At 51.7% G+C, this 14,307-nt stretch overlaps 5 protein-coding genes across 6 annotated transcripts; 2 read left to right on the top strand and 3 right to left on the bottom strand.

The window, feature by feature from the left end:
• Positions 1–259: 259 nt before the first annotated feature.
• Positions 260–1,662, bottom strand: LOC120694677 (probable carboxylesterase 18). Its single transcript, XM_039977870.1, has one exon. It carries the CDS (start codon positions 1,576–1,578, stop codon positions 511–513), a length of 1,068 nt encoding a protein of 355 aa, XP_039833804.1. The 5' UTR covers positions 1,579–1,662; the 3' UTR covers positions 260–510.
• Positions 1,663–2,144: 482 nt separating this feature from the next.
• Positions 2,145–3,739, bottom strand: LOC120694675 (probable carboxylesterase 18). Its single transcript, XM_039977869.1, has one exon. The coding sequence runs from the start codon at positions 3,318–3,320 to the stop codon at positions 2,244–2,246; it is 1,077 nt and encodes a 358-aa protein (XP_039833803.1). The 5' UTR covers positions 3,321–3,739; the 3' UTR covers positions 2,145–2,243.
• A 952-nt stretch (positions 3,740–4,691) lies between these two features.
• LOC120694678 (ATP synthase mitochondrial F1 complex assembly factor 2-like) lies at positions 4,692–7,578 on the bottom strand. Its single transcript, XM_039977871.1, has 4 exons — positions 7,121–7,578; positions 5,574–5,748; positions 5,146–5,423; positions 4,692–5,061 (listed from the first exon to the last, which is right to left on the bottom strand). Exons 1-4 carry the CDS (start codon positions 7,514–7,516, stop codon positions 4,954–4,956), a joined length of 957 nt encoding a protein of 318 aa, XP_039833805.1. The 5' UTR covers positions 7,517–7,578; the 3' UTR covers positions 4,692–4,953.
• Positions 7,579–7,727: 149 nt separating this feature from the next.
• On the top strand, positions 7,728–10,432 carry LOC120694674 (bZIP transcription factor 60-like). Its single transcript, XM_039977868.1, has 2 exons — positions 7,728–9,213; positions 9,806–10,432. The coding sequence occupies exons 1-2, from the start codon at positions 7,944–7,946 to the stop codon at positions 10,258–10,260; spliced, it is 1,725 nt and encodes a 574-aa protein (XP_039833802.1). The 5' UTR covers positions 7,728–7,943; the 3' UTR covers positions 10,261–10,432.
• Positions 10,433–11,177: 745 nt separating this feature from the next.
• On the top strand, positions 11,178–14,057 carry LOC120694679. Of its 2 annotated transcripts, none has more exons than XM_039977872.1 (4): positions 11,178–11,385; positions 12,569–12,760; positions 13,045–13,084; positions 13,619–14,057. In XM_039977872.1, the coding sequence occupies exons 1-4, from the start codon at positions 11,194–11,196 to the stop codon at positions 13,678–13,680; spliced, it is 486 nt and encodes a 161-aa protein (XP_039833806.1). In that variant the 5' UTR covers positions 11,178–11,193; the 3' UTR covers positions 13,681–14,057. The 2 variants fall into 2 exon arrangements, with proteins under 2 accessions (XP_039833806.1, XP_039833807.1); XM_039977873.1 differs by having other exon boundaries at positions 11,256–11,385; positions 12,552–12,760.
• Positions 14,058–14,307: the final 250 nt, after the last annotated feature.

A 14,307-nucleotide genomic window follows, 5' to 3' on the forward strand; every position in this document is an offset into this window, starting at 1 on the left:
GGCCAGCGATCTTGCTGAGCCGATAAGTTAATGGAAAATTCTTTTCATCGCAAAGAAAAAACATGGAGAACTGCCGCCGGATAAGGAGTAATCTCAAAAGATCTATGGCTACAACACCACTATCAATTTTCATGAGGCATTCTGGAAGTTCTGTTTAACTACAACTCCGCAGAGTTCTGCTCCCAAGTCCCAACTAATCTTCGCGTTTAGATTGAGTACATTACTGCCCCCCCCCCCCCCCCCGGGAAATTAAGAGAAATATACAATGAACTCTTACACAGCGCAACCAATTGAGTGCCAAATTAATTACCCTTATCCTATTACACATGAATGTATGTACCACGACCGTAACTATGCAAACAAAAGAAAGAACCGACAATACACGACGACCTATAGTAACAGTCTGCCAAGTTGCCCGCTGCCGACGGGTGATCCCGAATACTTTTTGAACACTACATCGAGCAAGTAATTTCACCGCAAGGACTGGCCAGGCAATCCAATTGGTGGCGATCACGCAGCAGCCGTCTCGGACAAGCTGTTCTCATCCATGAACGCCTTCATCTCCGTGACGAGCCTGCCGGAGTCGGGGAGCACGGGGAAGAAGAAGAACGCGTGAATGGCCTCCGGGTACTCCACCACCCGCACCGCCTTCCCCTCCCGCCGCAGTACGTCGGCGTACCGCCGCTGCCAGTCCTGCAGCGGGTCGAGCCCGCCGATCACCACAATCGCAGGCGGGAAGCCGTCGGCCAGGTCGGCGTTCTCGTCGGTCATGTGCGCGGCCGGGTGGTTCCGGTCGGCGCCCTCCGGCAGGAACGCCCGCCACGCCCAGTCCGAGCCCCGGATGGTCACCACCGGCGCCTTGCCGTCCAGCCTCAGCTCCGCGTCCGTCCGCTCCTCGCCGCCAAAGTACGGCTGCACCAGGATGATGCCGGCGAGGCGAATTGGGTTGGACGGAGGCGGGGACTCTAAGGAGGTGGCGCTGGCCGTCCAGCGTCGCGCCACGTGGTGGGCGATGTTGCCGCCGGCGCTGTCCCCGGCGAGGAAGCACCGGGAGAAGTCCACCGGGACATCGATGCAGGGGAGGCCGGTGGATGCGAGGTAGAGGAGCACGTCCACGCCGTCGTCGTAGGCGGCGGGGCAGCGGTGCTCGGGCGCGAGGCGGTAGTTGACGGACACGACGACGGCGCCGAGCTGGCGGCAGAACCGGCGGCACATGGCGTCGTAGGGGGCTGAGGCCGCGGAGAGCAGCGCGAAGGCTCCGCCGTGGAAGTAGACGAGCACGGGGAGTGGTGCCCCGCCCGCCTCCGACGGCGAGAAGACACGCGCCCACAGGCCGCGCGGCGCGCCGACGCCGACGTCGACGTCGGCGGACCGGACGCCGGACCCGTCCGGGCGCGCGCTGGCGCGGGCCCGGCGGTCGAGGAGGTTGAAGAGGAAGCGGTTGACCGTGCCGTCGCGCCGCGTCGTGGCGCCGAAGGTCGCCATGAGGCCGAAGAGCTGGAGACGCACCGTCCACGGCAGCGCCGGCGGCGCGCGCGCCGCGTCCTGCCCGGCGCTGATGCCGGCGCCCGCTGCCATCTCGCACTTGCTCTTAGCTGAATCTGGCTCCGGAGTACGGAGCCACACATATTGACATGATTAGTCTTGCGGTGGCAACGTCACCCGTCATCGTCAACAACCAATGGTCGCACGGCCACCTTATCCTGCTCCCGTCGTACTGGATCGGATGTGCTCACCGTCCAACGGTCCAAGCCAATCGAATTCAACGAGGCATCGCCGTCAGCTCCCGGCGTTGCTCGGGTTAGCAGAGGTGCAAGCATCAGATGGCATGGCACCGGCCTCACGCGCCCGTCGTGGACTCATGCGGTTATGGCATCGCCGGCGCGGCGTCCATGGCGGCGGCGAAGACGACCATCAGCTGGACGCGCACCGGGGCGGCGGGCCTGGACTTCCAGCTACCGTCGGTTTCTGCATTCTTCGACCGTTCGATTAAACAAATAAGCACGTGATGCAGCCGATCTGGGTGGTGGTGAGCTAGACCTTGCATTATCTCACGTAGTCACGTCTCAATCACGAGGATTAAGCAGATCCCAACAACATCAACATGATAGGCTAGTGGCAGCTACCACATGACAAAAAGGAAAAAAAGCTGAATCATTTTGTTTCTTATTATTACCACGTGACGTGATGCACATACACTTATTAGTTGTGACAATGGATCAACCAGCACAGACTTGTGTTCATCACGCGGCGTCGGGCTTGGGCGTGGCCCTGTGGCTGTCGACGAAGGCCTTCATGTCCTGCAACACCGTGGTGGCCTCGGGGACCTCCGGGAAGCCGTAGAAGCCGTGGAACATGCCCGGGTACTCCGCCACCCGCACCTCCTTCCCCTTGCGCCGCAGCACGTCGGCGTAGCGGCGCTGCCAGTCCATGAGCGGGTCGAGCCCGCCGATCACCACCATGGCCGGCGGGAACTCCTCCGCCAGGTCGGCGTTCTCGTCGGTGACGTGCGCCGCCGGGTGGTCGCGGGTGGCGCCCACGGGCAGGAACGCCGTCCACGAGAAGTCGGAGCGCTTGAGGTTCACCACGGGCGCCACGCCCTCCAGCCTCAGCTCCGACTCCGTGCGCTCGACGCCGCCGAAGTAGGGCTGCACGGGGAAGATACCGGCTACGCGGACGCGCCTCGCCGACGCCTGCCACCGCGCCGCCCAGCGGTTGGCGACGTGGTGCACGATGTTGCCGCCCGCGCTCTCCCCGGCCAGGAAGCAGCTGGCGAGGTCGACGGGGACCTCGGCACCGAGCCCCGGGACGCCGTTGGCGTCGACGAACCGGAGCGCGTCGACACCGTCGTCGTAGGCCGCGGGCCACCGGTGCTCGGGCGCGAGACGGTAGTTCACCGACACGACGACTGCACCGACCGCGGCGCAGAGGCGGCGGCACACGCCGTTGAAGGGCCCGATGGCCGGGGAGAAGAGCGCGAACCCGCCGCCGTGGTAGTACACGATGACGGGGAGCGGGCGGTCGGCGGCGGCGGGCGCGTAGACGCGCGCCCAGATGCCCCTGGACGCGTCCATAGTCACGTCGTAGGAGCGGACCCCGGACCTGTCCGGGCGCGAGCTCGGCCGCGCGCTCAGCAGGCGGTCGATGACGCCGTAGAGGCAGCGGTTGACCGTGCCGTCGCTGCGCTCCACGGCGTCGATCGCCGCCCCGAACGCCGCCAGCTGGATCCGCAGCAGCAGCGGCAGCGGCGGCGGCGTCGGGCGCTTGGCCGCGGCGGTGGCGGTGGCTCCTCCTCCTGCTCCTTGGTCGCCGGCCTCCATTTCTTTCCTTTTCTCCTTGTCTGCCTTGTTCTGCTCGCTGGCTCTGCTCGATCTCTTTGCTTGGACTCTGCTTCCGCGTGAGATCTATGTGTCTGCACGATGGGCAGCCGAGCAGGTGAGATCGAGCTGTCGGCCTGGTGACTTGTGAAGTTCTTTATCGAAAACGCGGGAGGGCTGCGTTTCTTTATTAAGAGGAGAAATGTTAGTTTAGCGTTACGCGCTCACGCTAGGAAGAAGCTATGAGATGTGCAGAAGAAGCACCTCACGTCGGTGCTTCCCTGCGGGTGTCGGCGGCGGCGAGGTCTTTTTCTTCTGCTCGCGAGGTTGCCACGTCGAGCTGCTTGACCGCACGGGCCAAGGCGGCGACAGCGACGAGACGCCGCTGGGTGCTGGCTGCCTGGGATGAGACTCGCCTGCAGTAGCCGCTGGCTGTTCAGACAGATTATGGGGATCCTTGGACTGTGGGACGCACGCTCACGAGAATGGCATTCAGTAATCTGCAGCCGAATGTGTTGCGAAATCACCGCTGGCGATTTTGGCATTCTACAAATTCTGCCGGAGCGTCGCTGAGGCGTGAGGGAAAGGGTGGAGGTAGCGAACCAAAGTTCTGTTCGGCATGGGTGGATTGGAGAGGTCGAACCAGCGCAGATCCATTGCGCCTCAGGCGCAGGCGCCCCAGCCGGCGCCGCTCATCACGTACCAGCGGCGGCGGCGCCCAAGTGGCTAGGAGAGCCACGATTATTTCCTTAGGGTTTATTTACTTTTCTAAAGTGTGAAACAATTTGTATTAAATACTCTCATGACTTGCTCTCTTCCTTGCGATCTCCCCCTCACGCACGCCGCCCTCCACGCACGCCGCCGCTCCCTGCTTCAGCCACGGCGCCTACTCGCCGGCTGCTGCGCAAGCGTCCTCCTCCCTCCTCCCATCCATACACGCTTAGCAGTCGCGGTAGGATCAACGATCCTAACACTCTCACTATCAGGCACCTGTAGCCCCGGGACTTTGGGGGTGCAGAGTCAGAGAATGCAAATGCAGACCGTGGAGTGCAAGGGCAGGCAAAACTTAAATGAATGATCTGAAATAAGTGGCATTGACTCTAAACTAGTAATCTACAACGCCTTTACCATTTTATGAAGAAGATAACAGAGGAAGGGTTAAAACACTATTGAATCAGCCGAAATATAGTGCCTAGCACAAAATACCTGGCAAATATTTGGTATCAGAAATTTGCAGCACGGCTACATATGATGGATCCACATGGTTATGCTGCTGCTACACCCGGACAATGCAGAAGCATGAAACATACTACGAGAAATGCTAAGATAGTAAAGATCAAGCCAGCACTGCTACTGACTACAAAACTCGTTCCCAGAAATGTTCTTACTATTTTTGCATTACCATTACCAAGAGCCCACTGAAAGCCAAAGGAATGATGGGTACCGTAGTCGTAACTCAACAATTTTTTTGGCAACTCAAAAAACAAAATCTAACATCAGCACTGGCCGGATACATGCATTTTGTTTGCTATTGACCTTATGCAGGCAATTATTACTCTACAGCTGTCCATACAAATTCATACAACCTTTGAAACAAACAACAACTAACCAGCCAGTGGATTAGAAACATCATGGTTCACATCCCCCGTGAAAGTCCAAGAAACACAACCGCCGAAGACATTTGCACCTTAAGATCTGCAATATCAACGTCATGGCCTCCTTCGACCAAACCCCATCTATCAACCTGCGTGAATTTAAACACCTTATGACAAAATAAAAGGCAAATGCTTCAAAAAAGAGAGGAAGATAATGATTGCAAGATAAACACCTGGTGGTCTTCTTCTAGCCAGATCAACTCAATGGCCTCATCAATTCCCAACCGTTCTCTAAATATTGCAAGAGGGATCACCAGGGAGTGGGCTGCTGCAGCCATAGCATCAATGGACGCCAGTTCACAATCAGTTGTTTTCTTCAAAACAGTTTCTACAGCCTTAGTGAGGCCCTCATCTTGCTTGCCACCAAAAAAGGTTGTGTATACAACAGGCTTGAACCCAAATTCTGTGTTTACCCAGTCCAGTATGGGATCAATTTTCTCCTTCTGCTTTTCTACAAACAGAAATTAAGCATAAGAAATGATAGTATTGGAGGGAAACAAACATAATGAACCAATCACCAAAAGAGATCTACTAGAGCCTTGAAACACTACCAGTCCATATGAATCTATTTACCACACAAAGTCATCAGAGCCCAACTTACGATGAACTCCTATGGTCAGTTCACTATCGGCAGGTGAACGGCAAAACACCAAATCCTGATGAAATTTCTTCATCAAATTATCAATTACTTTTGCACGTGTCAAAGGAACTCTCTCCAATGCAGTGCAAGCAAGCTTCATGAGAGGCATTGTAAAAGGTCGAATTCCATCTGACTCCTGCCATAATAAGAAATTCAGGATTAATATATATTGCCTGGGAAATTAAGAAAAAAAAACATACGATAATATCTGCAAATAAGGTAATTTGATATTTTGATGAAGAAATTTCAAAGCCCTTATGGTTGAGGGTGTAGGTTCTGGTCACAGAATAAAGAAAAGAGGTCCTAACATTTGTTCCAGTTACAAGCCAGTTAAAGGAAATGTCAAGGCGGCAACTCTACCTCTTAATACCATATCACCTTCATCAAATGTTACAGATGCATGAACCAAACTATCTCTTTGTAGTGATGCCAAAGGGTGCTTAGCCTAGCGGTTAAGACACTCGAGCGGCACTCCACAAGTCCTGAGTTCGAATCCCCGTGGGAGCGAATTTCAGGCTGTGGTTAAAAAAATCCCCTCGCCGGTCCCGTGTGCCAAAGCACTGGTTAAGAGCCGGCCCAGGTCGACCTGAGGACCGTGTGTGGCCCAGGCTATTCCCAGGGGTTACGGCTCCCAGTGTCAGGGCGGGGCTGGGGTTCGGGGATTTTCTCGGTCGGGGAAGCCGAGGCTTCTTCTGAAGTGTAAAACCGGTGGGGCGGTCTTTCCCCACCCGGCCGAGTTTTTCTTTGTAGTGATAATATCATTCATGATGATAAAAGAGCAAGAGATCAAGTTAATTATTTATAACATGATGAATTATCTCGATTTGAGCACTAAATACCTGTTTTGTTGAGCCAATGCAACAAAACAGTAGCGTATATAGGTCAAAAAATGGCCACTGTGGAGCATTTGAGGTTTATTGATGCCTGAATAACTTTAAAGGAGGAACTGACTTCTCTTGCATTTACAGAGATGAGCAGCTAATTGGATAAGTATTAACAGGAGCATAAGGCAAATGGACTACCCATCATGCTAAGATTGAGTAATGGCAATCTAAAGGATCAGACTTGGTGGTAATTAAGCATTCAGATCATTTGTTTTTCGTTCTCTTCGAGAATAAATCTTCATAAGTATTGTCCTCATCACACAGGAAGAAAGAGAAGAAGTAAAACAACAAACAATACCATGCAAAAACCACCAAAACTCATATGATTTGAGTTTTCAGTCTTCAACGCCTCTGGATTGAAAGATGACACAATTCATTTTATAAATGTCAAATGAATAGCCACAACAATACAGTCATAATTCACTAGGAGAACTAAGCTCGTGAGATCAGGATGAGTTAGTCGCTAATCAGACAGTTTCAATCCATATCATTCAAATTACTTGCAAATCAGTAGGCCAATGTAAAAATTCGGGACCCGGAGAAATTACAGTGCAGTACAATAACAGGAACTTCTCAAATCATTTCAAGAATATGCCGTAGAGGAGAGATGGATTGGATCAGGACCTGGTACTCCCACTCGGCGGCGATGGCCATGGCGAGCGCGCGCGAGGGCAGCTTCAGCGGCCGCTTGGCCGGCGACTTGAGGGTGCGGTAGTCCAGCATCACGGTCCACCCGTTGCCGTCGTCGGCGCGCCGCACGGTGGCGTCGCGGTAGAAGCGCTTCCCGACCACGGACCCCGTCATGAACGACGTCGGCATCGCCACGGACGTCTCGTCCCGCGTCGTCACCGCCGCGGCGGTCGCCGGCTTCTTCACGTAGATCGCGCCTTCTGATCCACCTCCACCTCCTCGCGCCTCCTCCCCTCCCGGAGAAGCCTCCGCCGCCGTGCCGAGCAGCCGGCCCCGCCCGCCGGCCACCCATCGCGACAGGAGGAGGCGGCGGGCTGCGAGCGTCGCCATGCCGGATCACCCTGGGCCTTCCTCCCCAAAGTTTTTTTTTTTTTGCGAGGGACCCAAAGCTGTCGCTTACTAGCACCCTACAAGAAACAATTTAAGCCCATTTAAAAATACGGCCCAAACATTAGTCCATTTCCATAACCAGCCCAAGCTTCAGCCTGTTTTCTCCTAGGCCCATTCTAGGCGGCCCAGGAAGCTTCCAGACGCGTCCAGCTTCGCCACGCCGCCGCGCACGGCGCCTTCGTCTCCAACACGGCGACGCATTAACCCCCCCGATTCCGGCGACCAAATTCCCCAACCCCCACTTTTTTTCTGGCGAACCCCGCACGCTTCCGCGACCGCGATCCCACGAGACACACCATCCCCAACCTCCCCGGCGTCGTGTATGCGCGTTCGCCGGGCCGTGATCTGATCGGCCAAGGCAAAGCCCATGGCGGAGCCCACCCTCCTCGCGCCGGATCCCTTCGGGGACATCTCCTTCCCCGAATTTCAGGCGCCTGCTGACGTCGACAATTTCGTCTTCGAGGACTTCGATCTGGAGGATCTCGACCTCGACGTGGACTTCGACCTCGACCCCTTCGCCTCGGATGGGCTGCTCGCGCAGCCGCCGCCGCTCGCGACCTCATCTTCCTCGGCCGGGTCTCCGGAGGGGGGATCGTCGTCTTCCGGCGCCGGCGGGGACGGCGGGTTGAGGAACGAGGAGTCCTCGGAGTCGTTTTCGAGGAGCGCGAGCGGTACGGGCGGCAGCGGCAAGGGGAAGAGGGAGGACGACGAGGCGAAGCGGCGCGCGCGGCTGGTGCGCAACCGCGAGAGCGCGCACCTGTCGCGGCAGAGGAAGAAGCAGTACGTGGAGGAGCTGGAGGGTAAGGTGAAGGCCATGCAGGCCACCATCGCCGACCTCTCCGCCACGATCTCCTGTGTCACCGCCGAGAACGCCGTCCTCAAGCAGCAGCTGGGTGGTGCCGCCGGAACCGCCCCGCCGCCGCCGCCGCCGCCGCCGCCGCTACCGATGTACCCCGCGGTGTACCCTTTGCCGATGCCGTGGATGCACCCAGCGTACGCCATGCGTGGATCGCAGGTACCGCTCGTGCCAATTCCTCGTCTGAAACCCCAGCAGCCTGCACCTGCTACAGCAGAGCCACCGGCCAAGAAGGCTAGGAAGACCAAGAAGGTTGCAAGTGTCAGCCTCCTGGGATTGCTGTGCCTCGTGATGCTTTGTGGGTGTTTGATCCCTGCAGTGAATCGGATGTATGGCTCAGTTGATGGCGGAGAAGGTGCTGCATTTGGTCCATCTCATCATGGGAGGGTGCTGGCTGTTGAGGGTCCTCGTGATACTGTCTCGGATAGTATTGATCCAAAGCTACCACAGGGTACAAGCGAGACACTGCCAGCACTGTTGTATCTACCGAAGAATGGGAAGCATGTCAAGATTAATGGTAATCTTGTTATTAAGTCCATTGTTGCAAGTGAGAAAGCTTCTTTGCAAATGTCTGGCTATGATGGGAAGAGTCCTCGAAACCAAGGAAAGGAGGAGACTAGCTTGGCAATTCCTGGCTATGTGGCACCATTGGAAGCTGGAGATGTCATGGAATCAACTACAGGAATGAAAAATAAACTGATGGCTTTGGCTCCAGCAGATGGAAACATGTACAGGGAGGACGATGGATTGCTGCCACAGTGGTTTAGTGAAGCGATGTCAGGTAAGATGCCATAAAGTTTGCATACTTCATTTGATTTAATGTTTTTTATGTTTGAATTGGCCTACATATCAAGTTTCTTTGACACTTTTCGTGGTAATTGATACTAGTAGTGATATATGAGGTCTTTAGATCAGCTGCTAGATTGCTTCCAATATTAGCAAGAAGGGTAACTAACACAAAGTGATGCACCCTTGAAGATGATTAGGGCCTTCGTAAATAGGAGGTTGTTATGGCTGGAACAGAACATATCTTGTGCAGCATTATTAATAAATCCTTCTTTGGGGGTTAGTAGGGCACCTAGAAAGTAGCTACCATCATACCATGTGGAATGTTAGTAGGTCAGGTAGACAAATGTCATTATAGAAGTTCGTTCTTGTGTTAACATGCATGTGCATATGTGATGCATCAAGTCTCATGTTGATATTTTTTTGGATAATTGAGTTCTAGGTTAAGGCAGAAGCTTTGTTAGTGTTTTTATTGGAAATCTGCTCATTATTATAATTGAATTCCATTTGTATGCTATTAAATGGGCTTACTGTGGCTGTTTATTCCTTTGTTTTCTAAAGTGTGTGACTCCTCCATTTGTTTTCAGGTCCCTTGCCGAGCTCAGGAATGTGCACTGAAGTTTTCCAGTTTGATGTATCTCCATCCACCGCTCATGCAAATGGCATTGTTCCTGTTTACTCAAATGCCATGTCAAACTCGACGCAGAATTTTACGGAAAATCTTCCCTCTGCTCATCCCCACACGGTGAAGAACAGAAGGATTTCATACTCCGAGGCCATTCCTCTAAAAGGTTCAACTTCCAACAACACAGAACGCCTCAAAACGCCACCAAAGAATGAGAGCTTTGGCAGTATGAAGCCTGTTTCATCGGTGGTCGTCTCCGTGCTGGCTGATCCAAGAGAGGCTGGCGAGGGGAACGGCGAGGGGAGAATCTCTTCAAAATCATTGTCCCGCATCTTTGTAGTCGTACTTATAGATAGTGTAAAGTATGTCACTTACTCTTGTGTCCTGCCATTCAAAAACCATAGCCCTCACCTGTAAGTCTGGGTTCTGGAGCTGAGTATGTATTCAGGATCTATATAACATTAACTTGATAGTGGTTCTCGTGTGGAACTGATGTACTGTTTATGTTGATAGAGTTGGACAGTATTGCGAAAGAGTCACAAGGCGGATGGATTTGTTCATTCAAGTCGATGAACCTTGTGCTTTGACAGTCAATCAGTCACATTCTGTGCATTTCAAAATGTAAGATGTTTTTAGTTTTGTAAGTGAAATTCTCAAATTTATAGAAAATGTACAAACATAATTTCAATAAATCCACTATGAAATTAGTGGTTCTCTAACTTGATTACCTGGAGGAGTAGATTTATAATTAGGGATGGTAATGGTCTCTTTACAGTCCAACATGGGCTTTAAAATTTTTAACTCAAAAATGTATAGTATTAGGGCTCGGCAAAACTCAGCTCTTGAATTCTCTAGACTAAATTTCAAAGCCTTTTACCACCCCTATTATAATAAAATTAAAACATCTTGCATCCTAGAACTAGAGCATATAGAAATCTAACAAATCGAACAAATCCATTGTGGGCATACGATCTGTTTTGCGATAATTAAAAGAGAACATATCAGATGCAAATCAACTTCTTCGTGCAAACTTTAATTTAGGCCACCGAATGTTCGGATCAACATTCAAAGGGCATTAGGGATTGGATAATTTTACAATTAACCGTCTGTCTCTAATCACACTTTTGCAAATCCTCCCTCACACTTCCCTGCGCACCCCATTGTATGTTGATCCGGTGGTTTAAATTGAATTTTACACGGTTTATACGGAAGGATTGGTTTGCGCTTGATATTTTCCCTAACTAAAAAACTTGGGAAGAAAATAAACACAAAACGAGTAGCAGTCGCATCTCGTGCACGTATCTTGGCCCACTTCAAAAGCCCATCACGCTCGAGGCCCGCTAGCAGTCGATGCGTTGCAGCGAACTCGTTCCGTTCTCATCCCTCCTCGCCTTGGTTTCGCCAGCCATCGATCCGCGGCTCGTGTCCGTCTCCCGGCTCCTCGGCGTCTCGCTCGTCAACGCCACCGCCGGCGCACGAGCCCACCGTCGACTCCGCAGACCCGCGCGCCGCCGCACGGGAGGACAGATCGGCGCTCCGCAGGTGCGTCTCCTTCCACGGCGTGCGGATCTGACTGGCTACTTTATCTTGCATTCAGTGGCGTGTGGGGAGTAGCTGCGGGCTCCGCCGCCGGCTTTTGCGCGTAGTTCTTGTTCCTTACGGAGTACCGTGTAGTAATTGTGCTCGAAGAATCAATAGGATCGTGTATAATTTGGTGATTTTAGGGTAGTAATTTTGGGTACTTTGTTAAGTGGTCGTGGGGTGGAGAAACCTTTACCCGTTTACTTCATTAACTTCCGTTTGCCAGGCTGAACTCGGCAAGTGGTGCACTGCTGCTGGCATGTAATAGACTCCAATGAACCCTACCAGGCTATCAGTAGAATTTCCAGAATACATAATTCTTGGTGTCTGTTACGAGAACGTTTTTGTTCTGCCGTTCTTGTTCCATTTGTTCCTTCTCCAGCAGACTCTGTGCCTGTAATACATGTTTATATGATGTTAAGATATCTACTATGCTTATCATGATAATGATCCAACATTCCAACATAGTTCGGCTAGGCAGCGCCTAGGTGGCGACTAGGCGCGATTAGTCGCTAGGCGAAGCCCGTCGCCTCGACTATGGGGGTAGTCGGCGCTCTGGGCGCTAGGCGGCGCCGGTGGAGGTGGAGGAGCGCCTGGCGGAGGTTGCTGGTGGGGGAGGAGTTGCGGGCGGCGGCGGGCGCTCGCGCGGGCGTGTGCGGGCGCGGGCGGCGGAGGGCGCGCGAGCGCGTGCGCAGGCAGCGGCCGTCGGGTGCGCGGGCGGCAGCAGGCGCAGGCGCGGGCGAACGGCGGCGTCGGGGTGGGAGGAGACGAGGGATAAGGTGGATAAGGTGGGGCTGGGCCAACTTTAAGGTGGATAAGGTGGGCTGGGCTGTTTTTATGGGCCTTTCTATGCATCTCTATAGCTGTAGTCTTCTATTTGTTTTCTTTTTTTGTGAGGTAATACGTGTATATACGTGTATTTGTGAAACGCCTAGGAAAACGCCTAGGAGCGCCTAGGAACGAGTACTCCCGACTAGGCGCTAGGCAATGGGTCAGCGCCTAGATTCTGCCTAGCGCCTAGCTGAACTTTGCATTCCAACCCCTGGAGTAGTGGATATATATATTTTTTTGGAAGCAGAGATATATTTCCCTCTGCTGCTGGCTCCATCTGTACTGATGACCTTTAGGCATCTGGCTGGTGCAGCTTGCAAGCATGTATATCCGAGTGAAGCGCAACAAGAGTACCTACTTCATTCAATGTGAACCGACAGAGACAACTTTGAGCGTCAAACAGAAGTTGCATTCACTAATAGATCAGCCTCCTAGCAATCAGCAGTTGGTCTTGTTGGCTACCAATGACGTGCTGGAAGATTCAAAGACATTGGCAGACCAAAAGGTGCCCAAATATTTAGCTGTTCATGTACACATTTTGCTAAAATTATTCCGTTTTGCCTAATTAGGCCCTTTTTTAATCACTACAACCTATGCACAATCTCATAGAAACATCTATCAAGTCAAGGCAGCTAGCTGATTCAGATATTTAATTTGTTTAGTCAAAATACAGATTAAACTGTGTAGCTTTAGCGTATCAGTTTTTTCTCTGAAGATTAAACCCACAACTTGTTTATTCATTCTTTTTTTTTTTCCAGTTGTGTGACGTTTTCTATTATACTTGTTCAGGTGGAAAATGATTCTGTTGTTGCCTTGGCACTGAGAAAAGGTATTGTGCTGACTTATTATTATTAAATGGTTCTCTCTACTTTTTCCACTTATCTTTCAGGTAGGGCTTTGCATTATTTTTTCCCCCATGTGATGCTTACTCTTAGCATACCATTCTATGGTTATGATTATTGCACACCAACTGCATTTTTTGTAGAAGTTAGCTTTATTATATCTTAGATCATCTTTATTATATCTTAGATCATCATTTACTAATCATCAGCTTTATTTGTTTTCTCGACTGCATGTTCAACTAACCAAATCATATTCTTGCTAAGGCTATGCTTTCTCTAGCAGAAACTTGCGTTTTTCTATGTTAATAAAAAAAATCAAGAAGAACCTACAGCATAGAATTGTTTACCATAGCAGGTTGCCCCTATCCAAACAAAGTCCATGCATGATGCTAGTCCTTTTGTAGTATCTCAACCGACGCAATGAATCTGCTTGATTTGCATGTTTGTAAGCGGTCCCCCTTCTGTAGCTATTTAGTTTTCAGTCTGACAATTCCTGACTGTAATGTCTGTTCTTTCACTAGATGACGATGAGTTTGAGGAAATTTTCATCGCCAGGCCAGAGGATTTCATGTCATCTTCATGATGAAGATCAGTTCATCATATGTGCAAGGGCACCCGCACGCCGTCACTAAGCGAATCCTGCTGCTTGCTCTATGTTTGTCCCTCTAGGATCTGGGGTGTAGCCCAGTTGTCCCTTTGGAAAGAAAAAATAACGTTATAAAAGATCTCAAACAACCATCACGGATGGCATTAAGCTTTGATTTGACACTCCAACTGATTCTGTGCTCTTGTACCTACTGGTGTCTGTCCTGATGTTAGGATCCAGCACACCTAATTGTCCTTTTGTACCAGCTCTAGCATGTGAGTTCCATCCGTGCCTCCATCACCTAATACACTTGTGTTGCTGCTGGCCTCTCTGTTGCTTTGATTCAACTATGTTGCCGGTCACATTATGGAAAATGCGCACTACGTTGCCATCGCAGCCTCGCAGGATTACTACAGTTGTGTTTTCTGTTTGTAGTATTTTCCATTGCCAGCCATGGACCCATGGTTCTTTTATGAATGTCTGAATGGATTTCATATGCACTGACATATAAAAGACACATTTGCCGTCCTAATTCATGTTCACAATTCGGCAAAGTTTTAGCCTGCTCTGGTCCACCAAGCAGTTACAGAAAATTTGCAGACGCGTTCCAATGGGATAGTTATG

This window comes from Panicum virgatum, chromosome 2K, assembly GCF_016808335.1.
Source record: "Panicum virgatum strain AP13 chromosome 2K, P.virgatum_v5, whole genome shotgun sequence".
In the NCBI taxonomy this organism is placed as follows: Eukaryota; Viridiplantae; Streptophyta; class Magnoliopsida; order Poales; family Poaceae; genus Panicum; species Panicum virgatum.

Excerpts from the sequence above, each read along its gene's own strand:
- LOC120694677 (XM_039977870.1), bottom strand. The coding sequence starts at position 1,578 with ATGGCAGCGGGCGCCGGCATCAGCGCCGGGCAGGACGCGGCGCGCGCG.
- LOC120694675 (XM_039977869.1), bottom strand. The coding sequence starts at position 3,320 with ATGGAGGCCGGCGACCAAGGAGCAGGAGGAGGAGCCACCGCCACCGCC.
- LOC120694678 (XM_039977871.1), bottom strand. The coding sequence starts at position 7,516 with ATGGCGACGCTCGCAGCCCGCCGCCTCCTCCTGTCGCGATGGGTGGCC. Across the intron at positions 5,424-5,573 it reads ACTGACCATAGGAGTTCATC|AAAAGCAGAAGGAGAAAATT; the intron begins GTAAGTTGGGCT and ends TTCTGTTTGTAG. Across the intron at positions 5,062-5,145 it reads GGCTAGAAGAAGACCACCAG|GTTGATAGATGGGGTTTGGT; the intron begins GTGTTTATCTTG and ends AAATTCACGCAG.
- LOC120694674 (XM_039977868.1), top strand. The coding sequence starts at position 7,944 with ATGGCGGAGCCCACCCTCCTCGCGCCGGATCCCTTCGGGGACATCTCC. Across the intron at positions 9,214-9,805 it reads GTTTAGTGAAGCGATGTCAG|GTCCCTTGCCGAGCTCAGGA; the intron begins GTAAGATGCCAT and ends ATTTGTTTTCAG.
- LOC120694679 (XM_039977872.1), top strand. The coding sequence starts at position 11,194 with ATGCGTTGCAGCGAACTCGTTCCGTTCTCATCCCTCCTCGCCTTGGTT. Across the intron at positions 11,386-12,568 it reads GACAGATCGGCGCTCCGCAG|CTTGCAAGCATGTATATCCG; the intron begins GTGCGTCTCCTT and ends TGGCTGGTGCAG. Across the intron at positions 12,761-13,044 it reads AGACATTGGCAGACCAAAAG|GTGGAAAATGATTCTGTTGT; the intron begins GTGCCCAAATAT and ends ATACTTGTTCAG.